At 41.6% G+C, this 16232-nt stretch overlaps 1 protein-coding gene across 1 annotated transcript; it reads right to left on the bottom strand.

Annotated features, from left to right (window-relative positions):
* Window positions 1-3: 3 nt before the first annotated feature.
* On the bottom strand, window positions 4-15946 carry LOC130112204 (ATP-dependent RNA helicase DDX39A-like). The gene is made up of 10 exons (XM_056279469.1): window positions 15845-15946; window positions 10216-10428; window positions 9614-9741; window positions 9136-9412; window positions 8525-8643; window positions 6602-6733; window positions 2524-2633; window positions 2178-2322; window positions 1710-1857; window positions 4-1274 (listed from the first exon to the last, which is right to left on the bottom strand). Exons 2-10 carry the CDS (start codon window positions 10421-10423, stop codon window positions 1258-1260), a joined length of 1284 nt encoding a protein of 427 aa, XP_056135444.1. The 5' UTR covers window positions 10424-10428; window positions 15845-15946; the 3' UTR covers window positions 4-1257.
* Window positions 15947-16232: the final 286 nt, after the last annotated feature.

Here is a 16232-nt window from a genome sequence, read left to right as displayed (position 1 = left end):
GACTGCTTGGCCAGGTGCGCGGAGATATTTTGAGACCCTCGAGAAGACTACCTGAGGCGAAAAACAAGACGAAGAGCAACACTGTACCACGTTCAGCACTGAAACTCTGACCTTTTTGACAGCAACGGGGGACACGGCGCTCGATAGGGGCGCCACCTCGCCTTTGTGACTGTGAAACGGTATTTATGACTCGATATCTCGCAACGCACCGAGCAAAACGACCCCACTTCCCGCAGCAGAATAATCTTTGGGGTAGTGGTAGGAAGAACACTCCCAACGGAGCGTAAAGTAAGACGACAAATTGACACTTTTTTTTTTTCTTCCATTTTTAGTCAAGAGAAACTTGACAAAATCGCCACGTTTTACGGGAAGAAGCCCCGTGAACCACCGAAGGAGCCATCTTCAGTTATCCGATATTGCACGCCATCGAGAAGTAAACCTGTAGATGGTAATGAATGATCGGCTGTCTCCTTTTAGCTCAGAGCGTTAAATGAAACAGGGCACCATCTGGAACCGAGACAGCCCCTCGGCAAAACCTGGACCAAGACCAACTATTTTAAATGAAATTTTTTTTTTTTTTGTTGCATCCAAATGCGTCATGGTTGATGTTTTGTGAGAATGTTTTCTTTTTCCTTTAAAAATGTCTTTTAACAGATGGGGTCGCACTCCCTAAAATGTTGTTTGGATCTATAATTACCTCGACGAGCTCGTGTCTTCGGACACGGGCCTTATTGCTGTCACAAGTACCGGCTGGCCAGGCCATGTGACTGAACCGGCCACCGTGCTCAGGTTTCATGTGACGTTTTATTTTAACTCAACTTGTGCGGTTCCAAATTATCCTACTTGGTATCCGTAATTGCCGAAGATTGGCAGAATATTGACGCACATTAGGTCTTCCAACTTGTTTACATGTTGGAGAACGGGAGGGCCAAGATTTACTTAACGTGTATGTCAGTCCCTTTACGTTGCAGTCCGAGTAGATAATAAACCCAGTATCCCCTTTTACTGTTACTGACGGCTCACAATATTAAAAACCAACACGCCAAAATGGTATAAAAAGTTTATTAATCAAACAATACACGAGTATAACAAGGAAAAATAAAATAAAATAAAAAACCTCCCAAGAACATGAATAAAAAAATTTAAGTGTTGTGTCATTCGGAAACGGAAAACGAACTTGAGAGACGGGAACTTTTAAAATAAAGGTTCGACACCGGGGGGGGGGGGGGGGGGACCCACAATCATCAGGCTTCAAACTCATCTGGACTGCTCGACTGAAAAACAAGAAGAAGGGGAGGGGGCGTTATTTTAACTTGTTATGACAAAGAAGTGAGACTGAACAAAGTGCGGGATTAAGCTTTTGTAAAAAAATATTCTTCGGGTATCGAGGCAAATTTGAGTCGTATGATACACTGCCGTGACACCGTGCCATTTTTACACTTTTCAGCATAAAAAGGGACTGGAATTTACTGCGACTTTATTATTGAAAGGCAGTGCACCACACTCCAAATATTATGCTGGGCAGGAAGGCAAAGATGACAAGGGACTGGACTACGACAGTCATGAACTGATCCACAGACATTTTCACACATCAAGGATCAGCAAAGCACATTCTTCTATACTGTTCTAATTACTTATCCACTATAAAAAATGTAGGGCGGCGATAACTCGCGTTTTCCAGAAGGACCTAAGTGATGAGAACTGCTTACTGTAGGTGGATATATCGATCTCCTCTGGTAGCTCTGCCACGTTGACCTCAAAGCGGTCCTGCACGTCATTCAGGATCTTGGCGTCGACTTCGTCTGACACAAAGGTGACAGCCAGGCCTTTGGTTCCAAACCTGCCAGCGCGGGCCACCTGGTGTTGGAGGGAGAAGGGGGGGGTCAGGGCTAAGAATGCAAATGGCTTCCACTGGAATGGAATCAGCGATGTGACCAAAACAACACAAAAAGCAGGGAAATAGATGTTTCATCATGGTTCAGGGTGAGAGAAAAATGCAAAAATATCTAATAAGTTAAGCCATCCGCAGATGAAATCACACACTCCCCTGCAAGTGTAGTGGGAACAACTAGCTCAGGAAGGGTAGCACACAAGTTAAAGGCCTTTTTTGGAGATCATCATCAGGAGGCACCCAGCTCTGATGTAGGACATTGTAAAGTAATAACAGCTGGACTAACTCTGTGAAGATACGTGTCAGAATCCTCTGGCATGTCGTAGTTGAACACGATGTTGACTCGCTCGATGTCCATGCCTCTGCCGAACAGGTTTGTGGCCACCAGGATTCTCCGCTGGAAGTCTTTAAACTGCTGGTAACGGGATAGCCTGGGGGAAAGACGCGATCGGTAACGGTAACATTATCGACAAGACAAATAAACACAAGAAAATATCAGTCATTAAGGTAGTTTAGATGCATTGTCACAAAACAAATACAAACTTAAATAAAGCGATCACATCCACACAAATAATAAAGGCACATCCCCGAAACTCTGCATGATGAAAAACCAAGTCTTCAGCAGCACCAACCTCTCCTCCTGGACCATGCCCCTGTGGATGGCGATGGCAGGGAAGTTCTGCTCCACCAGCAACTGGGAAAGAGCCACACAACGCTGCACAGACTTCACAAAGATCACCACCTGGCAGGACACACACACAGCACAAGTTAAACGTTATGGCGCATACTGCAGTTTTTACAACAGGCAAGCATACCTAAAGCACCAAAAAATAGGAGGCTAAAAGCAACACAAACATCCGCTTCTAGCAGTTCTTCACTTTCCCACTTGTAACTAGGGATGCATTACATACTAGTATCAGCAATCGGGCTGATACTGAGCTAAAATGGAGTATCGGTATCAGAGATTAAGACTAAAATCCGGTACCACAAGCAACATGTCATAGATACAAGCAAAATGGCTCAATTAAAAGCTTTTTGGCACATGGAAGCCTGCATTTATTTAATGGTGAAATAAATAATAACAATAATAATTAGTGCCGCCCCCTAATAGTCGACCAAACATTAGTCAACGAGGAGGCTCAGTTTTCATTGGTCGCTTAGTTACCAAAAAATAAATAAATAAAAACAACCCTGTATGAAACGCTTACAAAAGATATTTATCATTTGTTTTATAGTTATTGTGTTGGTGTTACAAGTTCATAAGTAGTGTGATGTTATGCTGAGCTGAAATAAACTAACAAAACATTCAGTCTCCTTGCTGGTTGTTCCGGCACATTCAGAATCGTCATTCATTACCTCTTTTGCCAGTGTCGTTTACAGGCGGGTTGTTTGTTGTGCGCTTGTAAAATTTATATTTTTAAGGTTGATAAGTTATTGTGTTGGTGTACAAGTTCATATGTTGTGTGATGTTATACCATTAAGTTAACAAAATGTTCAGTCTAGCTACGTGTACATGGAGCCTAATATTCCGATTATAATCAATTACAATCAATTTAAAACTGATTATAATCAATAATTATGAGTGATTATAATTAATTTATTAATAAAATAATTAATTGTAATTATTAATTATAATAATTATTATTGATTATTATTTATAATTGATTATGATGAATTTAAAAGCCCAAACCGAATGAAATTGCTCCATATAAACACCTCAGTCAGAATAAACGGGGCCAAACCAACTGAAATTTCGCTTGGCTGCAGTGGGGTAGTTTAAACCTTTTCATAAACTCATCAAAATAAAAACTGTACCATGTAAACGATTTAACCTGATTACTTGTGAAGGAGGAGGACAGGATGAGGAATGAGTATATTAGAGGGAAATCTCAGGTAGGACGGTTTGGAGACAAAGCAAGAGAGGCAAGATGGAGATGGTTTGGACATGTATGGAGGAGAGATGCTGGGTATATTGGGAGAAGGATGCTGAATATGGAGCCGCCAGGAAGGAGGAGAAGAGGAAGGCCAAAGAGGAGGTTTATAGATGTGGTGAGGGAGGACATGCAGGTGGCTGGTGTGACAGAGGAAGAGGCAGAGGACAGGAAGAGATGGAAATGGATGATCTGCTGTGGCAACCCCTAACGGGAGCAGCTGAAAGAAGAGGAAGAAGATAAGTTATTGTGTTGGTGTTACAAGTTCATAAGCGGTGTGATGTTATACCAAAAATGTTCTGTCTCCTTGCTGGTTGTACCAACACATCCAGATTCATCATCTCTTTTGCAGGCGTAGTTAGCAGGCGCTTGTAAAATTTGTATTTTAAAGGCTCATTATTACGGTTTTGTATTTCTGTGTAATGTAGCATAGTGTTAACAATGTTACTCATAACATTCTTTCTCAGCCCCGGAACCCAAACCATTTTCTGATACCCACCCCCCTCCAAAAAAAATAATTAATACCATAGATGTGTGATGACTATTCAACAAATGGCTTGAACTCACGACTACTTGTCAACTGGGACAATCTTTGGTCGGGGGCAGCTCTAATAATAATAATAATAACAACTGTACTTCAATTATTTTTCTCATTGACCCAAAACCAATCCATAGTGTTCACGTGACGTCACATTCATATTGAAATGCCCACCTGGCGGGCAAAACACTTCCCAAACGGCAGCATTACTGACCCATCCAGACGAAAATACATATAACTGTCTGTACTTCTGTAAGCTTTCATCCTGGCGGCAGTGTAAGGAGAGGGATTCTACACAAGATATATGAAAACATCGCCAAATTGGAGCTCTGGCAGGGACTCAGCTGTTTTTAGAGACTGAAATACTGCGGCGGGTGCTGTATATGGATCCCAAGTGCCCAAAACTTGTAGTTTGTTAATATAACTTTGTTTTTCTTCTTTCGTAAGGTGATCCAAATAGTCGTTGCTTGGAACAGCTGGAAAACTGACAGGACTGTGCTGCTGCTCTGCGGAGTTTCCGCTGTTGGCCGCCATGCTGGAGCTTTGTTTTGCCCGCCACTGTCACGTGACCGAAAACTATGGATTGTCTAAGTCTGAACTGTTCAGCAAAAATAATGGATCGGATCGGTATTTGTATCGGCTGATACTTTTCCGATTCTTGCTTTGATTTGGAAACAGCGATGAAAAAGTGATGTTGTTGCATCCCTGCTTGTAACCACCAATTATGATGCAATGGCTACTTCCTTTAACACTGGAACGACCAAGACGGTCATTATGACCGTTTTGGATTTTCAAAGTTTAATCTACTACTGCTACTACTTTCAGCTGCTCCCGTTTGGGGTCGCCACAGTGGATCATCCGTTTCCGTCTCTTCCTGTCCTCTGTCACACCCGCTACCTGTGTGTCCACTCTCACCACATCCATAAACCTCCTCTTTTCCTCTTCCCTGGCAGCTCCATATTCAGCATCCTTCTCCCAGTATACCCAGCATCTCTCCTCCACACGTCGCAAATCACTCCTGACACTCTTCTCCACCCACTCCACCCTGCCTGCACGCTTCTTCACCTCTTCTGCACTCCCCGTTACTTTGTACAGTCGACCCCAAGTATTTAAACTCATACACCTTCATCACCTCTACTCCTTGCATCCTCACCATTCCACTGTCCTCCCTCTCATTCACGCATATGTATTCCATATTGCTCCTACTGACTTTCATTCCTCTTCTCTTCAGTGCATACCTCCACCTCTCCAGGCTCTCCTCCACCTGTAACCTACTCTCACTACAGATCACAATGTCTTCAGCAAACATCATAGTCCACGGAGACTCCTGCCTGATCTCGTTCATCAACCTGTCCATCACCATTGCATATCAATGGAACATTGTATTGCATATGTGGCTCATAAGTCAAAGTTTAATAACTTTGTGGGGGAAAAAAAGATACAGACCTACCGCTCCCTGAATTCTCCTAAAATTGCATATATTTGCATTTAAAATGAGTACCAGATCAATTGCACACACACAAAAAAAAAAAGTTATGATAAGATCTACCTAAAACGACCATGAGCGGTCAAAATGACAGCTCATAATTTGTGCATGATTGTGCCCGTCATGTCACTATTTATGACGTGTGTTGGTTGCATAATTTCTTTGGCGAAGTTCATTGCTCTGTCCTAGAAACACACTAGTGTTCTCCAGTGCAGAGAAATAGTCTATACTTGATTTTTGGCGTTGCAATATTTACTGGCGTTGGACAGCGGCCATTTTAAATTGTTTGAAAAATAGTATTAAAAGTTGTTAAAATGTTAATTTTTATGTCAGTTAGTTTCCTGACAGACATACTAACATATGTAATGCATTAATATCTCAATTGGGTATTTATCTTGACAAATATAGAGTTTAAAAACTGGAGGTCATTTTGATCGTCCGTGGTCATTGTAGGTAGGAGTGAAATCCCGGTCGTTCTCGTGTTGAGGCTTGATAAGTCCTTTAGCAACTCACAACTGCCCCACTTCCGATCTCGCTCTCATGACTACTCTAGAGGTCACGACAGTAGTTTGATAACTGGTGACTGACAAAAGTGTGCACCCACCTACACAAATACCAAGATCAAATACTGATTCAACCCAGAGTGAAAAAAATTCAGAAATACAACTGAATTTGGATGTTGATCTACAGAGATGCTGGATGAGTTGCAGATGACTCAGACCGTTCCAGAGCCAGTCGACGAGTCGGAGGTGTACCTGGTTGAATTCAAGCACGTCGAGCAGGTCGAAGAGCTTGCGGTTCTTTTCGCTGTCCTTCAACTTGCAGTAATACTGTTGCAGGCCATGGAGCGTCAGCTTGGTCTCATCATCCACAAACACCTCCATGGGCTAGACAGCAAGAGAGACGGACCCAACATTATTCACACCTTCATTAAGAAAGCTTAGAAGAGGAAAAAAACAACTCACATCGGGGATGTAATCACCAAAACACACAAAGTTGAATCAGTTCACCTGGACACGTTTAAGAGAAATGTTTTATCACTCATCTATGTGACATCTTCACTCTCAACTGACTGCCGGTATCTCCCCATCCTTATAAACAACACAGTGCCGTAACTATGGAAAACAACAATTGGTTTCATATGCAAATTGCCGTGACCATTAACTAGAGTTACAATGGAAACGTGTACTATTCACAGAAGATTGGGAAACGGTTGCAATCACAGCATTGTAAGATGGTGACAGATGTACTCTCCCCCCGGGTCAGGGATGGTCGTTCCCTCTTCACACAGATGGCCTCTTTTGACTCCCCGTTCAAACCAGTGTTCCTCCCCATCGAGGATGTGCACATCCTCATCCTTGAAAGAGTGGCCACTGGCCTGTAGATGGATGTAGACTGCAGAGTCCTGCCCTGACGCGTTAGCTCTTCTGTATGGTGCCATCCTCTTCGCCAGTGTCTGTTTGGTTTCCCCGATGTACAAGTCACGGCAATCCTCCTGGCACTTAACAGCATACACTATATATATATGCTGCGATTGCAACTATTCCCCAATCCTCTGTGAAAAATACACACGGCCATTGTTACTCTCGGTAATGGTCACTATAATATGCATATGCAAACTGATGGTTGTTTTCGGTTGTTATGCCTATGTATCGTTTATAAGGGAGGGGATACCTGCAGTCAGATGAGACTGAAGAGGTCAGATGGGTGATGAAATGTTTTTCTCAACAAATGTGTCCAGATGAATCAACTTTCTGTGGATTACTGAACATCCATAAAGGCAATTACTGTAACAGCGAGAGAAAAAGTAAAATTGATCTCAAATTCATAGAAGAGATTAGAGAGATTTTAAAAATGTAATGGGTTAATAACCATGTCCCATCTACAGAGGGACTGAATACCACAGTTAGTGCTTGGCAAATCAAATAGCCTATAAACAGGTAAATAGGTATAAAAATGTTTCAAAAGGTAACCCGATAGGACTCTTTTCATACATCTGTATGAAAAGAGTCCTGATGCATTTCCTGAACAAGACAAAAATGTGGCAAAGTGCTTATAGCCAAAGCTTTGTGAAGTGTTATCCTGGAGAGAGAGACAGGCAGGTGGGGTTAACACACTGACCCTGATTAATACTCCATGGAGGATTGCTTTGTCCCCCTGGTATGGCCACTTATGATACTGACAACCACAAATGGGCAAAGCTAAGGGGGACCATCTACTAGCACAAAATGTCTTGCAAAGAGAACCTCCCTATACCCAAACAGGACTTTCTTTACTGCAATTAAGCGCCTCATATCCAAGAAAAGGGAGGATATGTAGTGGACTCTTCAATATGGTACCATGGGAAGTTATGACTTTTGAGTCATAATGTCACTATAACATTTGCCACATGCCAATACATGGATACTGTGAGAGAAATTCATTTCAAAGTACATATGCTGGAGAAAAAAAAGAATATTACACGAGAAAATAATTCAAGCTAGCTCACTGGTTGCTGCACAAGTTGGTAGGTCACCCAATCAAGCAAAACTAGTGCAAGCACCCAGTCTTTGTGTTGGTGCAGAAATTTCATGCCATCTGTACCTACAGAGTAAACAAACTGAACTAGGAGGATGTGGCTTTTACATGGGTATGACAAACAGCTCAGGTTTTCATGGTGAATCGGGATGTTGACTCACATCTTGCATGAACTTGCGGCAGACAGGGCGGATCTCCTTGCTTAGTGTGGCACTGAACATCATACATTGTTTCTCATGTGGCGTCAGCCTGAATATGTCCTGAACATCACACCTCATGTCTGTGGGAAGATCAAGTAAGCAAAGGACAATGGTGAAGATGGTGGTCTTACAAAACACCTCTTGCTAAGTGACCTACATTAGTCAAGTACATTCACTTTCATTCTGGTAATTAAAGTAAACCACAGACAATGTCAAACCTTACATCTCCAAACATTACATCACCAGTTAGCCTTTATAATATGTGTGAGCTATTGGTATCTTTGCAAGAAAATGACTTCAGTAACAGTGATAACATAGAGGTAGAAACGGACGCAGTGCATCCAAAACCTGATGCTTGGCTGGAAGTGTGTGGCAATTTAGCCTTCTGAGACAGTGTGCAGGGGAAACGGTAAAGACGGGCGAGAAGGGCAGAATGAGAACTAATGTCACAAGTGAGATTTGAGGCCACAAACTCACAAGTAAACATTAAGTTAGCCTGCTGACTTACAACACTTTTAAACCCTGTTTGATCTCCAAACAGTTGCTATAAAGTTGCAGTTTCTGCCACTCACCCAACTGCTCCAGCATCTTATCGCACTCATCAAGGACAAAGTGTTTGACGTTCTTCAGGTTGAGGGATTTGTTGCGGATGAGGGCCAGAATACGCCCAGGTGTTCCAACAACAATGTGGGGGCAGTTCTTCTTAAGGACGTCCTCGTCCTTCTTTATGGTCAGGCCACCGAAGAACACAGCTGCCTTGACATTGGGCATGTATTTGGAGAAGCGTTCGTACTCTTTGCTAATCTGGAAGGCCAGCTCTCGTGTGTGGCACATCACAAGGACTGATACCTGGCATACAGGAGAAGAGGGTGGGTTCTTAATGCCTTCTTGCAGTTTTTCATCTACATTCATTCATTGTAGCAAACAATTTTATTCAGTTGAAGTGACAACCAAAAAAACATTACCACTGCTACAAAAACTCACAGGGTTTAACCGATTATTACTAACGTGAAAATCCTAGCTGCAAAATATGAGAGCATCTTGACTAACCTGACCATCCACTGGTTCTATCTGCTGCAGGGTGGCCAATACAAATACAGCCGTCTTCCCCATACCAGACTTGGCCTGGCACAGGATGTCCATGCCCAGAATGGCTTGAGGAATACACTCATGCTGGACTGAAACACAGAAGTGGCCATGTTAACTTGTATATGCATGTGTCCAATTCAAAAGCATGAGATTATTAAATTACAAAGTTAAGATTTTATAAAAACAATGATTGGTGGTGTGGTAAATAGGAAATGTGTGTAAACATAAAGAAGAACCTAATCAATACATAAAATTATGTACCACAAAAATGTAAATACTTGAAGTGGCTATTTTTTTACTCTAAAAGAGATAAAGTCTCAGATTTAATATACATCTAGAAAATTTGTTTGCATAAAAAAAATTGGGCTGGTGGGTTGCTCATATTTATCAAATTAAAGGTAAGAAAACACAATTCTAAAAGGGGTGTAAAGGAAATATGGTAAAAGTGAAACAAAATTAACAAGAAAGGAAAAAAAATATTGTGACAGCATAATACGCCAGTACTCTGTTACAGCCTGGTGGATTGCAGTGATTAGAGGCTATGGGTGACTCTCGCCATTCACCTTCTGAAGGATGCTCAAAACCACAGTCAACAATGGCACGAAGCAGCTCTGGTTTGAGAAGAAAGTCCCTGAAACCCGAGCTGTGGATCGACACATAGGAGCCCTTCACCTCCTTCTTGCCGGTAGGGGCTGCGCTCTCAGGGGCTCCTTGTGGCTCCTCATCCTCTTCATAATCCAGGAGCTCATTATCAACATCAGTCTCGGTCATACTGTCTGCAAGGAGTTTTAAGCGTAAGGCGTGAGTCATCCAAGAATTTTTTTTAATTGTTTTTTTTAGTATTGCAATGGAAAGTAGTTGATCTGTTATCCATACGGATCGCCCCCCACGGTTCGGCACACGTGAACTGCAAAAATTAACCATCATAGGGAAATACAGTTTTACTGCTGCTGTTACTTTTTAAAGTAAAAAGTCCCTAAATCCTGATGCAGAGTTGCAGTGAAAAGACAGACAAGACAGGTGTGCTGTGTTTTATTCTGAAGCGCAATGATTGGTTGATTATGCTAAAAAAGCCACGGGAAGTTCACGGGCAGAGGGCATGTTGAATCCCAATGAATCAATCAGGGCTGCTCGTGTCGCAAAAAGCACAGCGACAGGCTCGTGTCTAGATGGTAACCCTAGATTTGTGCAACTCTTCACACACTCACAGCTGAGCACAGTAGCACTTGACAAGCGTTACAGTCAGGTTGAGGTTAGGTTAAGGTTAGATTAAAAATCCCACAAGTTTCGCAAATCTAGGGTTAGCCCCTATTCATGACCCAGTGACAGTCATGTCTAGCGGAGGAGCTGAAGAACTTGAAAAGCCTCCCGCATCATTTAAAGGAAGCAGTTATCATGCACTTTAATTGTAATATTAAATATGAATTTAACAATTGAGTATTGAATATTATGTATTTTAAGATTTTATTTTAACATTGGACATCTTGAATGTTGTTTTCATTTAAGAATATGAGCTAAAGTTCATTGCTTTAAGTGTTTTACAGAATAAATGAGCAAATTTATTTTGTCCCCCATTTTTTTTTTTTTTTTGCTGATCTGAAAAATGATCCAATCCATGACTCAAAATCATGATACCACCCGAACCACGAGTTTTGTGATCAGATGCACCCTTATTTTCTTCAAATTACCAATTTAACATTTCCTTAGACGAAACTACAAAAGAATCTATCTTCATATCTTGGTTACAAACACAAAGTCTTACCCAAAATATAGGACCGACACACTGACAATAATTCAATATCCCTGTTTGTCATCTTTTGGTGGCATTGTATCAGAATTAAATTCATATAGTTATATCCTGACACACAATTTTGTTGACATGTTTGAGGGAGTATAATTTATATAACTTTTTGGTTTGATATCATACTTTATATTACCAGACAATTCAATGTGATGAACTGGATTCTTAAATATGATATTTTATATAAAAATTATTTCTATATAAAATACATATATACATATATATATATATATATATATATATATATATATATATATATATATTATAAGCAGGACACACAGATGGTATAAAATGTCTTATTATAGTGATAATATTTTCCATATTTTTCAGCACTACACTGACACATTTGTAGGGAATAGGAAGGCTTTCAACCCTTAGCAAAGGTGATAACATGTCAGGGTTATGTATAAGGCGATAAAAAATACAAAAAGTCGTAAAATTATATCAAAAGCCAAGTTATTGCAGCTTTCACAAACACACGGTATAAGGAATGGCTTCCCGACTTCAATAATGTCATGATGTTATGATTAGTAAAATCCTAGACGATATTTAGTCTTATATGGTAATGTAAGCTTATATAAGATTGCCCAGCTCTACTCATCAATAGACCCTGACCTTGATAGATAAAATCTATAGTGCCACTTTCGTGCTATTTAAAGGTTGAATCACTTCATCTTCAGTCTAAAGAGGTCACTTAGTTGAGTGATGAAACGTATCTGTCAATAAACGTTGTATCCAGATGAACTGATTCAACCTTCTTTGATTTTCTTACCTGGATTAGTGAGCATGCATGAAAATACTTTCTTGCCAATTGTTTCCCATTACTTTTGACAGAATGTGACCAGGGAGGGGCACATGCAGCTTTCCTTTTACTGCACATTAGGACACAGGTTTGAACTGCTAGGTGAGTGTGAGAACATTTGAAATAAAAAGAATTCTTGGATCACTGGCACCGCTGTTAATTGACCTTTCGCAAAGTACCGCCCCAGAACGGTGCTTGTCCAATCCTACCTTAGCAACGGTCCGTCAAGCTTTCAAACACACAACAAAATGCTGAAACGGTGTGCCTATGGGATCTGCAAATGGGATACTAGATATGTGAAAAGTTTGGAGGGGGTGTAATTTTCTTTCCCTTCCCGTAACCCAGAACGCAAGAAGCGCAATGTCAGCAATAGATTTTGCAGTACAGCAGACCCCATGGCCAGCTTAATCCATCCAAAATCAACAGAAATACCTGTCTGCTCCAAGCTAAGCTTGCTACTAGCTATTATTGATAGCTAATACAGCTAACATATTATTACTGTTACTTTTACCCACACAACGCGCTGATTTCTTCCTTCATGTTTTGGTGTTTTCCGGCTACTTCCTGGATAGTTCTGAAATGCTTGACGGGCATAGCAACAGTAACTAAGGGGGGGGGGCAGGACTTTGCAAAAGGTCCATTAATTAAACTGAGCCCCTGATTTGAGAGATAAGACATGGTATGACAAGAACACAGGTTTTAGATAAAATAAGTGAAATGTTTCCTTAACAATCTATTCTGGCATCGGACAAGGCCATATTACAATGGATATTTGGCGGGGGTGGGGGGGTGGTAAAGATACGAGTCCCTGAATTCCTTAGCAATGTACAGCATTAAAATGTTGAAATCAATAGACAATATGAAAAATATTCTTAAAACAATCATTTGGGAATTTTACACGATATCTACTTTTATATATATATATATATACACTACCGTTCAAAAGTTTGGGATCACCCAAACAATTTTGTGTTTTCCATGAAAAGTCACACTTATTCACCACCATATGTTGTGAAATGAATAGAAAATAGAGTCAAGACATTGACAAGGTTAGAAATAATGATTTGTATTTGAAATAAGATTTTTTTTACATCAAACTTTGCTTTCGTCAAAGAATCCTCCATTTGCAGCAATTACAGCATTGCAGACCTTTGGCATTCTAGCTGTTAATTTGTTGAGGTAATCTGGAGAAATTGCACCCCACGCTTCCAGAAGCAGCTCCCACAAGTTGGATTGGTTGGATGGGCACTTCTTTGAGCAGATTGAGTTTCTGGAGCATCACATTTGTGGGGTCAATTAAATGCTCAAAATGGCCAGAAAAAGAGAACTTTCATCTGAAACTCGACAGTCTATTCTTGTTCTTAGAAATGAAGGCTATTCCATGCGAGAAATTGCTAAGAAATTGAGGATTTCCTACACCGGTGTGTACTACTCCCTTCAGAGGACAGCACAAACAGACTCTAACCAGAGTAGAAAAAGAAGTGGGAGGCCGCGTTGCACAACTGAGCAAGAAGATAAGTACATTAGAGTCTCTAGTTTGAGAAACAGACGCCTCACAGGTCCCCAACTGGCATCTTCATTAAATAGTACCTGTTAGAGCCTGTTTGTGCTGTCCTCTGAAGGGAGTAGTACACACCGGTGTAGGAAATCTTCAATTTCTTAGCAATTTCTCGCATGGAATAGCCTTCATTTCTAAGAACAAGAATAGACTGTCGAGTTTCAGATGAAAGTTCTCTTTTTCTGGCCATTTTGAGCGTTTAATTGACCCCACAAATGTGATGCTCCAGAAACTCAATCTGCTCAAAGAAGTGCCCATCCAACCAATCCAACTTGTGGGAGCTGCTTCTGGAAGTGTGGGGTGCAATTTCTCCAGATTACCTCAACAAATTAACAGCTAGAATGCCAAAGGTCTGCAATGCTGTAATTGCTGCAAATGGAGGATTCTTTGACGAAAGCAAAGTTTGATGTAAAAAAAATCTTATTTCAAATACAAATCATTATTTCTAACCTTGTCAATGTCTTGACTCTATTTTCTATTCATTTCACAACATATGGTGGTGAATAAGTGTGACTTTTCATGGAAAATACGAAATTGTTTGGGTGATCCCAAACTTTTGAACGGTAGTGTATATATATATATATATATATAAAAGCATGTTATATGGTTTGGAGACAGCGGCACTGATGAAAAGACAGGAGGCAGAGCTGGAGGTGGCAGAGTTGAAGATGCTAAGATTTTCACTGGGAGTAACGAAGAAGGACAGGATTAGGAACGATTATATTAGAGGGACCGCTCAGGTTGGACGGTTTGGAGACAAAGCAAGAGAGGCAAGATTGAGACGGCTTGGACACGCGCGGAGGAGAGAAGCTGGGTATATTGGGAGAAGGATGCTGAACATGGAGCTGCCAGGGAAGAGGAGAAGAGGAGGGCCAAAGAGGAGGTTTATGGATGTGGTGAGGGAAGACATGCAGGTGGCTGGTGTGACAGAGGAAGACGCAGAAGACGGGAAGAGATGGGAACGGATGATCCGCTGTGGCGCCCCCTAGCGGGAGCAGCCAAAACTAATAGTAGTAGATATATATAAAAGCAAGGAAAACATTCATTACATTTAACTATTTGGTAGTAAATTGCATAAAGTATCAAACCAAAGCCAGTTCTCAAATATTTCAGGTCTCATTTCGTGATTGAGTTTAGGCTTAATAAATGATCAAGATCATTCATTTGTACCTTGAAATGATGTATCAGGATATCGTAAGCACAATACAATGTAAACGCGGATTTCAGTATACGCGTTCCATCAATACCATGTCAGACGGATATTATTGTGATTATAATAAATGGGTGGCCTATCCCTGGTGAGAATAAATCAGATTGTAGGGGAAAGAAAGTGTCCCTCATCTGGTCTGAACACCAAGCCTCGCGTTGTAGCAGCACCACTGCGGTATTCCTTCCGAGGCCGCAGCTGTTGTCCCCTCCTCAGAGATCAGCCAAACACGTTTGTGTTTCGCTGCCATCACGACATCTTAATGTCACAGGTGCGTTGTTACGTCGCCGGGTGTAGCGACCAACTTGAAACACATCACGGCGGAACGACGCCGACTCCAACGACGTGGACCGGCCGCGGCGAGACCCGTCCATTCACCAACAATGGAGTCGTTGTCCTCTCCTCTCCTCTCCCGTCAGCCCGGCTCGTTAGCAAGCTAGCGGCTAACGGCTAGCTAGTCGCATTTTAGGCTAAAATGCGGCTAACGGCTAGCTAGTCGCATTTTATGCTAAATAGTTTTTTTAAACGACGAAACACGGGCCGTTCCCCGTTATAATGCCACTACAGCCTCGCTCAAGTTGCAAATGTGACGCGACGACCAAGTTTCCCCCCCCCCTAAAAACCGCCGCTACATCGAAACAGGTTAGCCGCTAACGCTAGCGGCAAGGGTCGCTGCCCCGGCGACTGAGGCGGACGATGAGGCGACTCCGGCTAACGTTGGGATTGGCGTTTTTAAAAGACGCTGTAACGCAACATCGGTTCGGATCTAAAACAAGGTGAAGCGGCTGACTTAAACACACGTGTTTTTAATGTATAAACGTTACCTTGCGGCGTGGTGTGTCGCCTCCGCTTAAATGAATGTGCGCTGTGGGGGTGCGGGGGGGCGGCCAAGCTGCTGCGGGCAACTCACATGTAGTCTCGCGGAGACGCGGACGTTTTTTTTTAAAGAACTTTATTAACAAAAGTGAACAAAAAATATAGTATAGCAGTGTTTCTCAACCGGGGGTCCGCGGACCCCTAGTGGTCCGTGGTGTAATTGCAAGGGGTCCGTGAAAATAAAATATCTAAAAAAAAGATCCTATGACATTTATAGAAATAGGAATATTTTACTCAAAATGTGACTGAGACCTTTATGTACCTAAACTATAAAGGGTAACAGGACTTTTTTCTCTAATTACATCTGTTTCACAAGTGTAATTTATTGTATTTTAA

This window comes from Lampris incognitus, chromosome 5 (assembly GCF_029633865.1).
Source record: "Lampris incognitus isolate fLamInc1 chromosome 5, fLamInc1.hap2, whole genome shotgun sequence".
Classification (NCBI taxonomy): Eukaryota; Metazoa; Chordata; class Actinopteri; order Lampriformes; family Lampridae; genus Lampris; species Lampris incognitus.
This window is presented reverse-complemented; position numbering and strand designations above follow the sequence as displayed.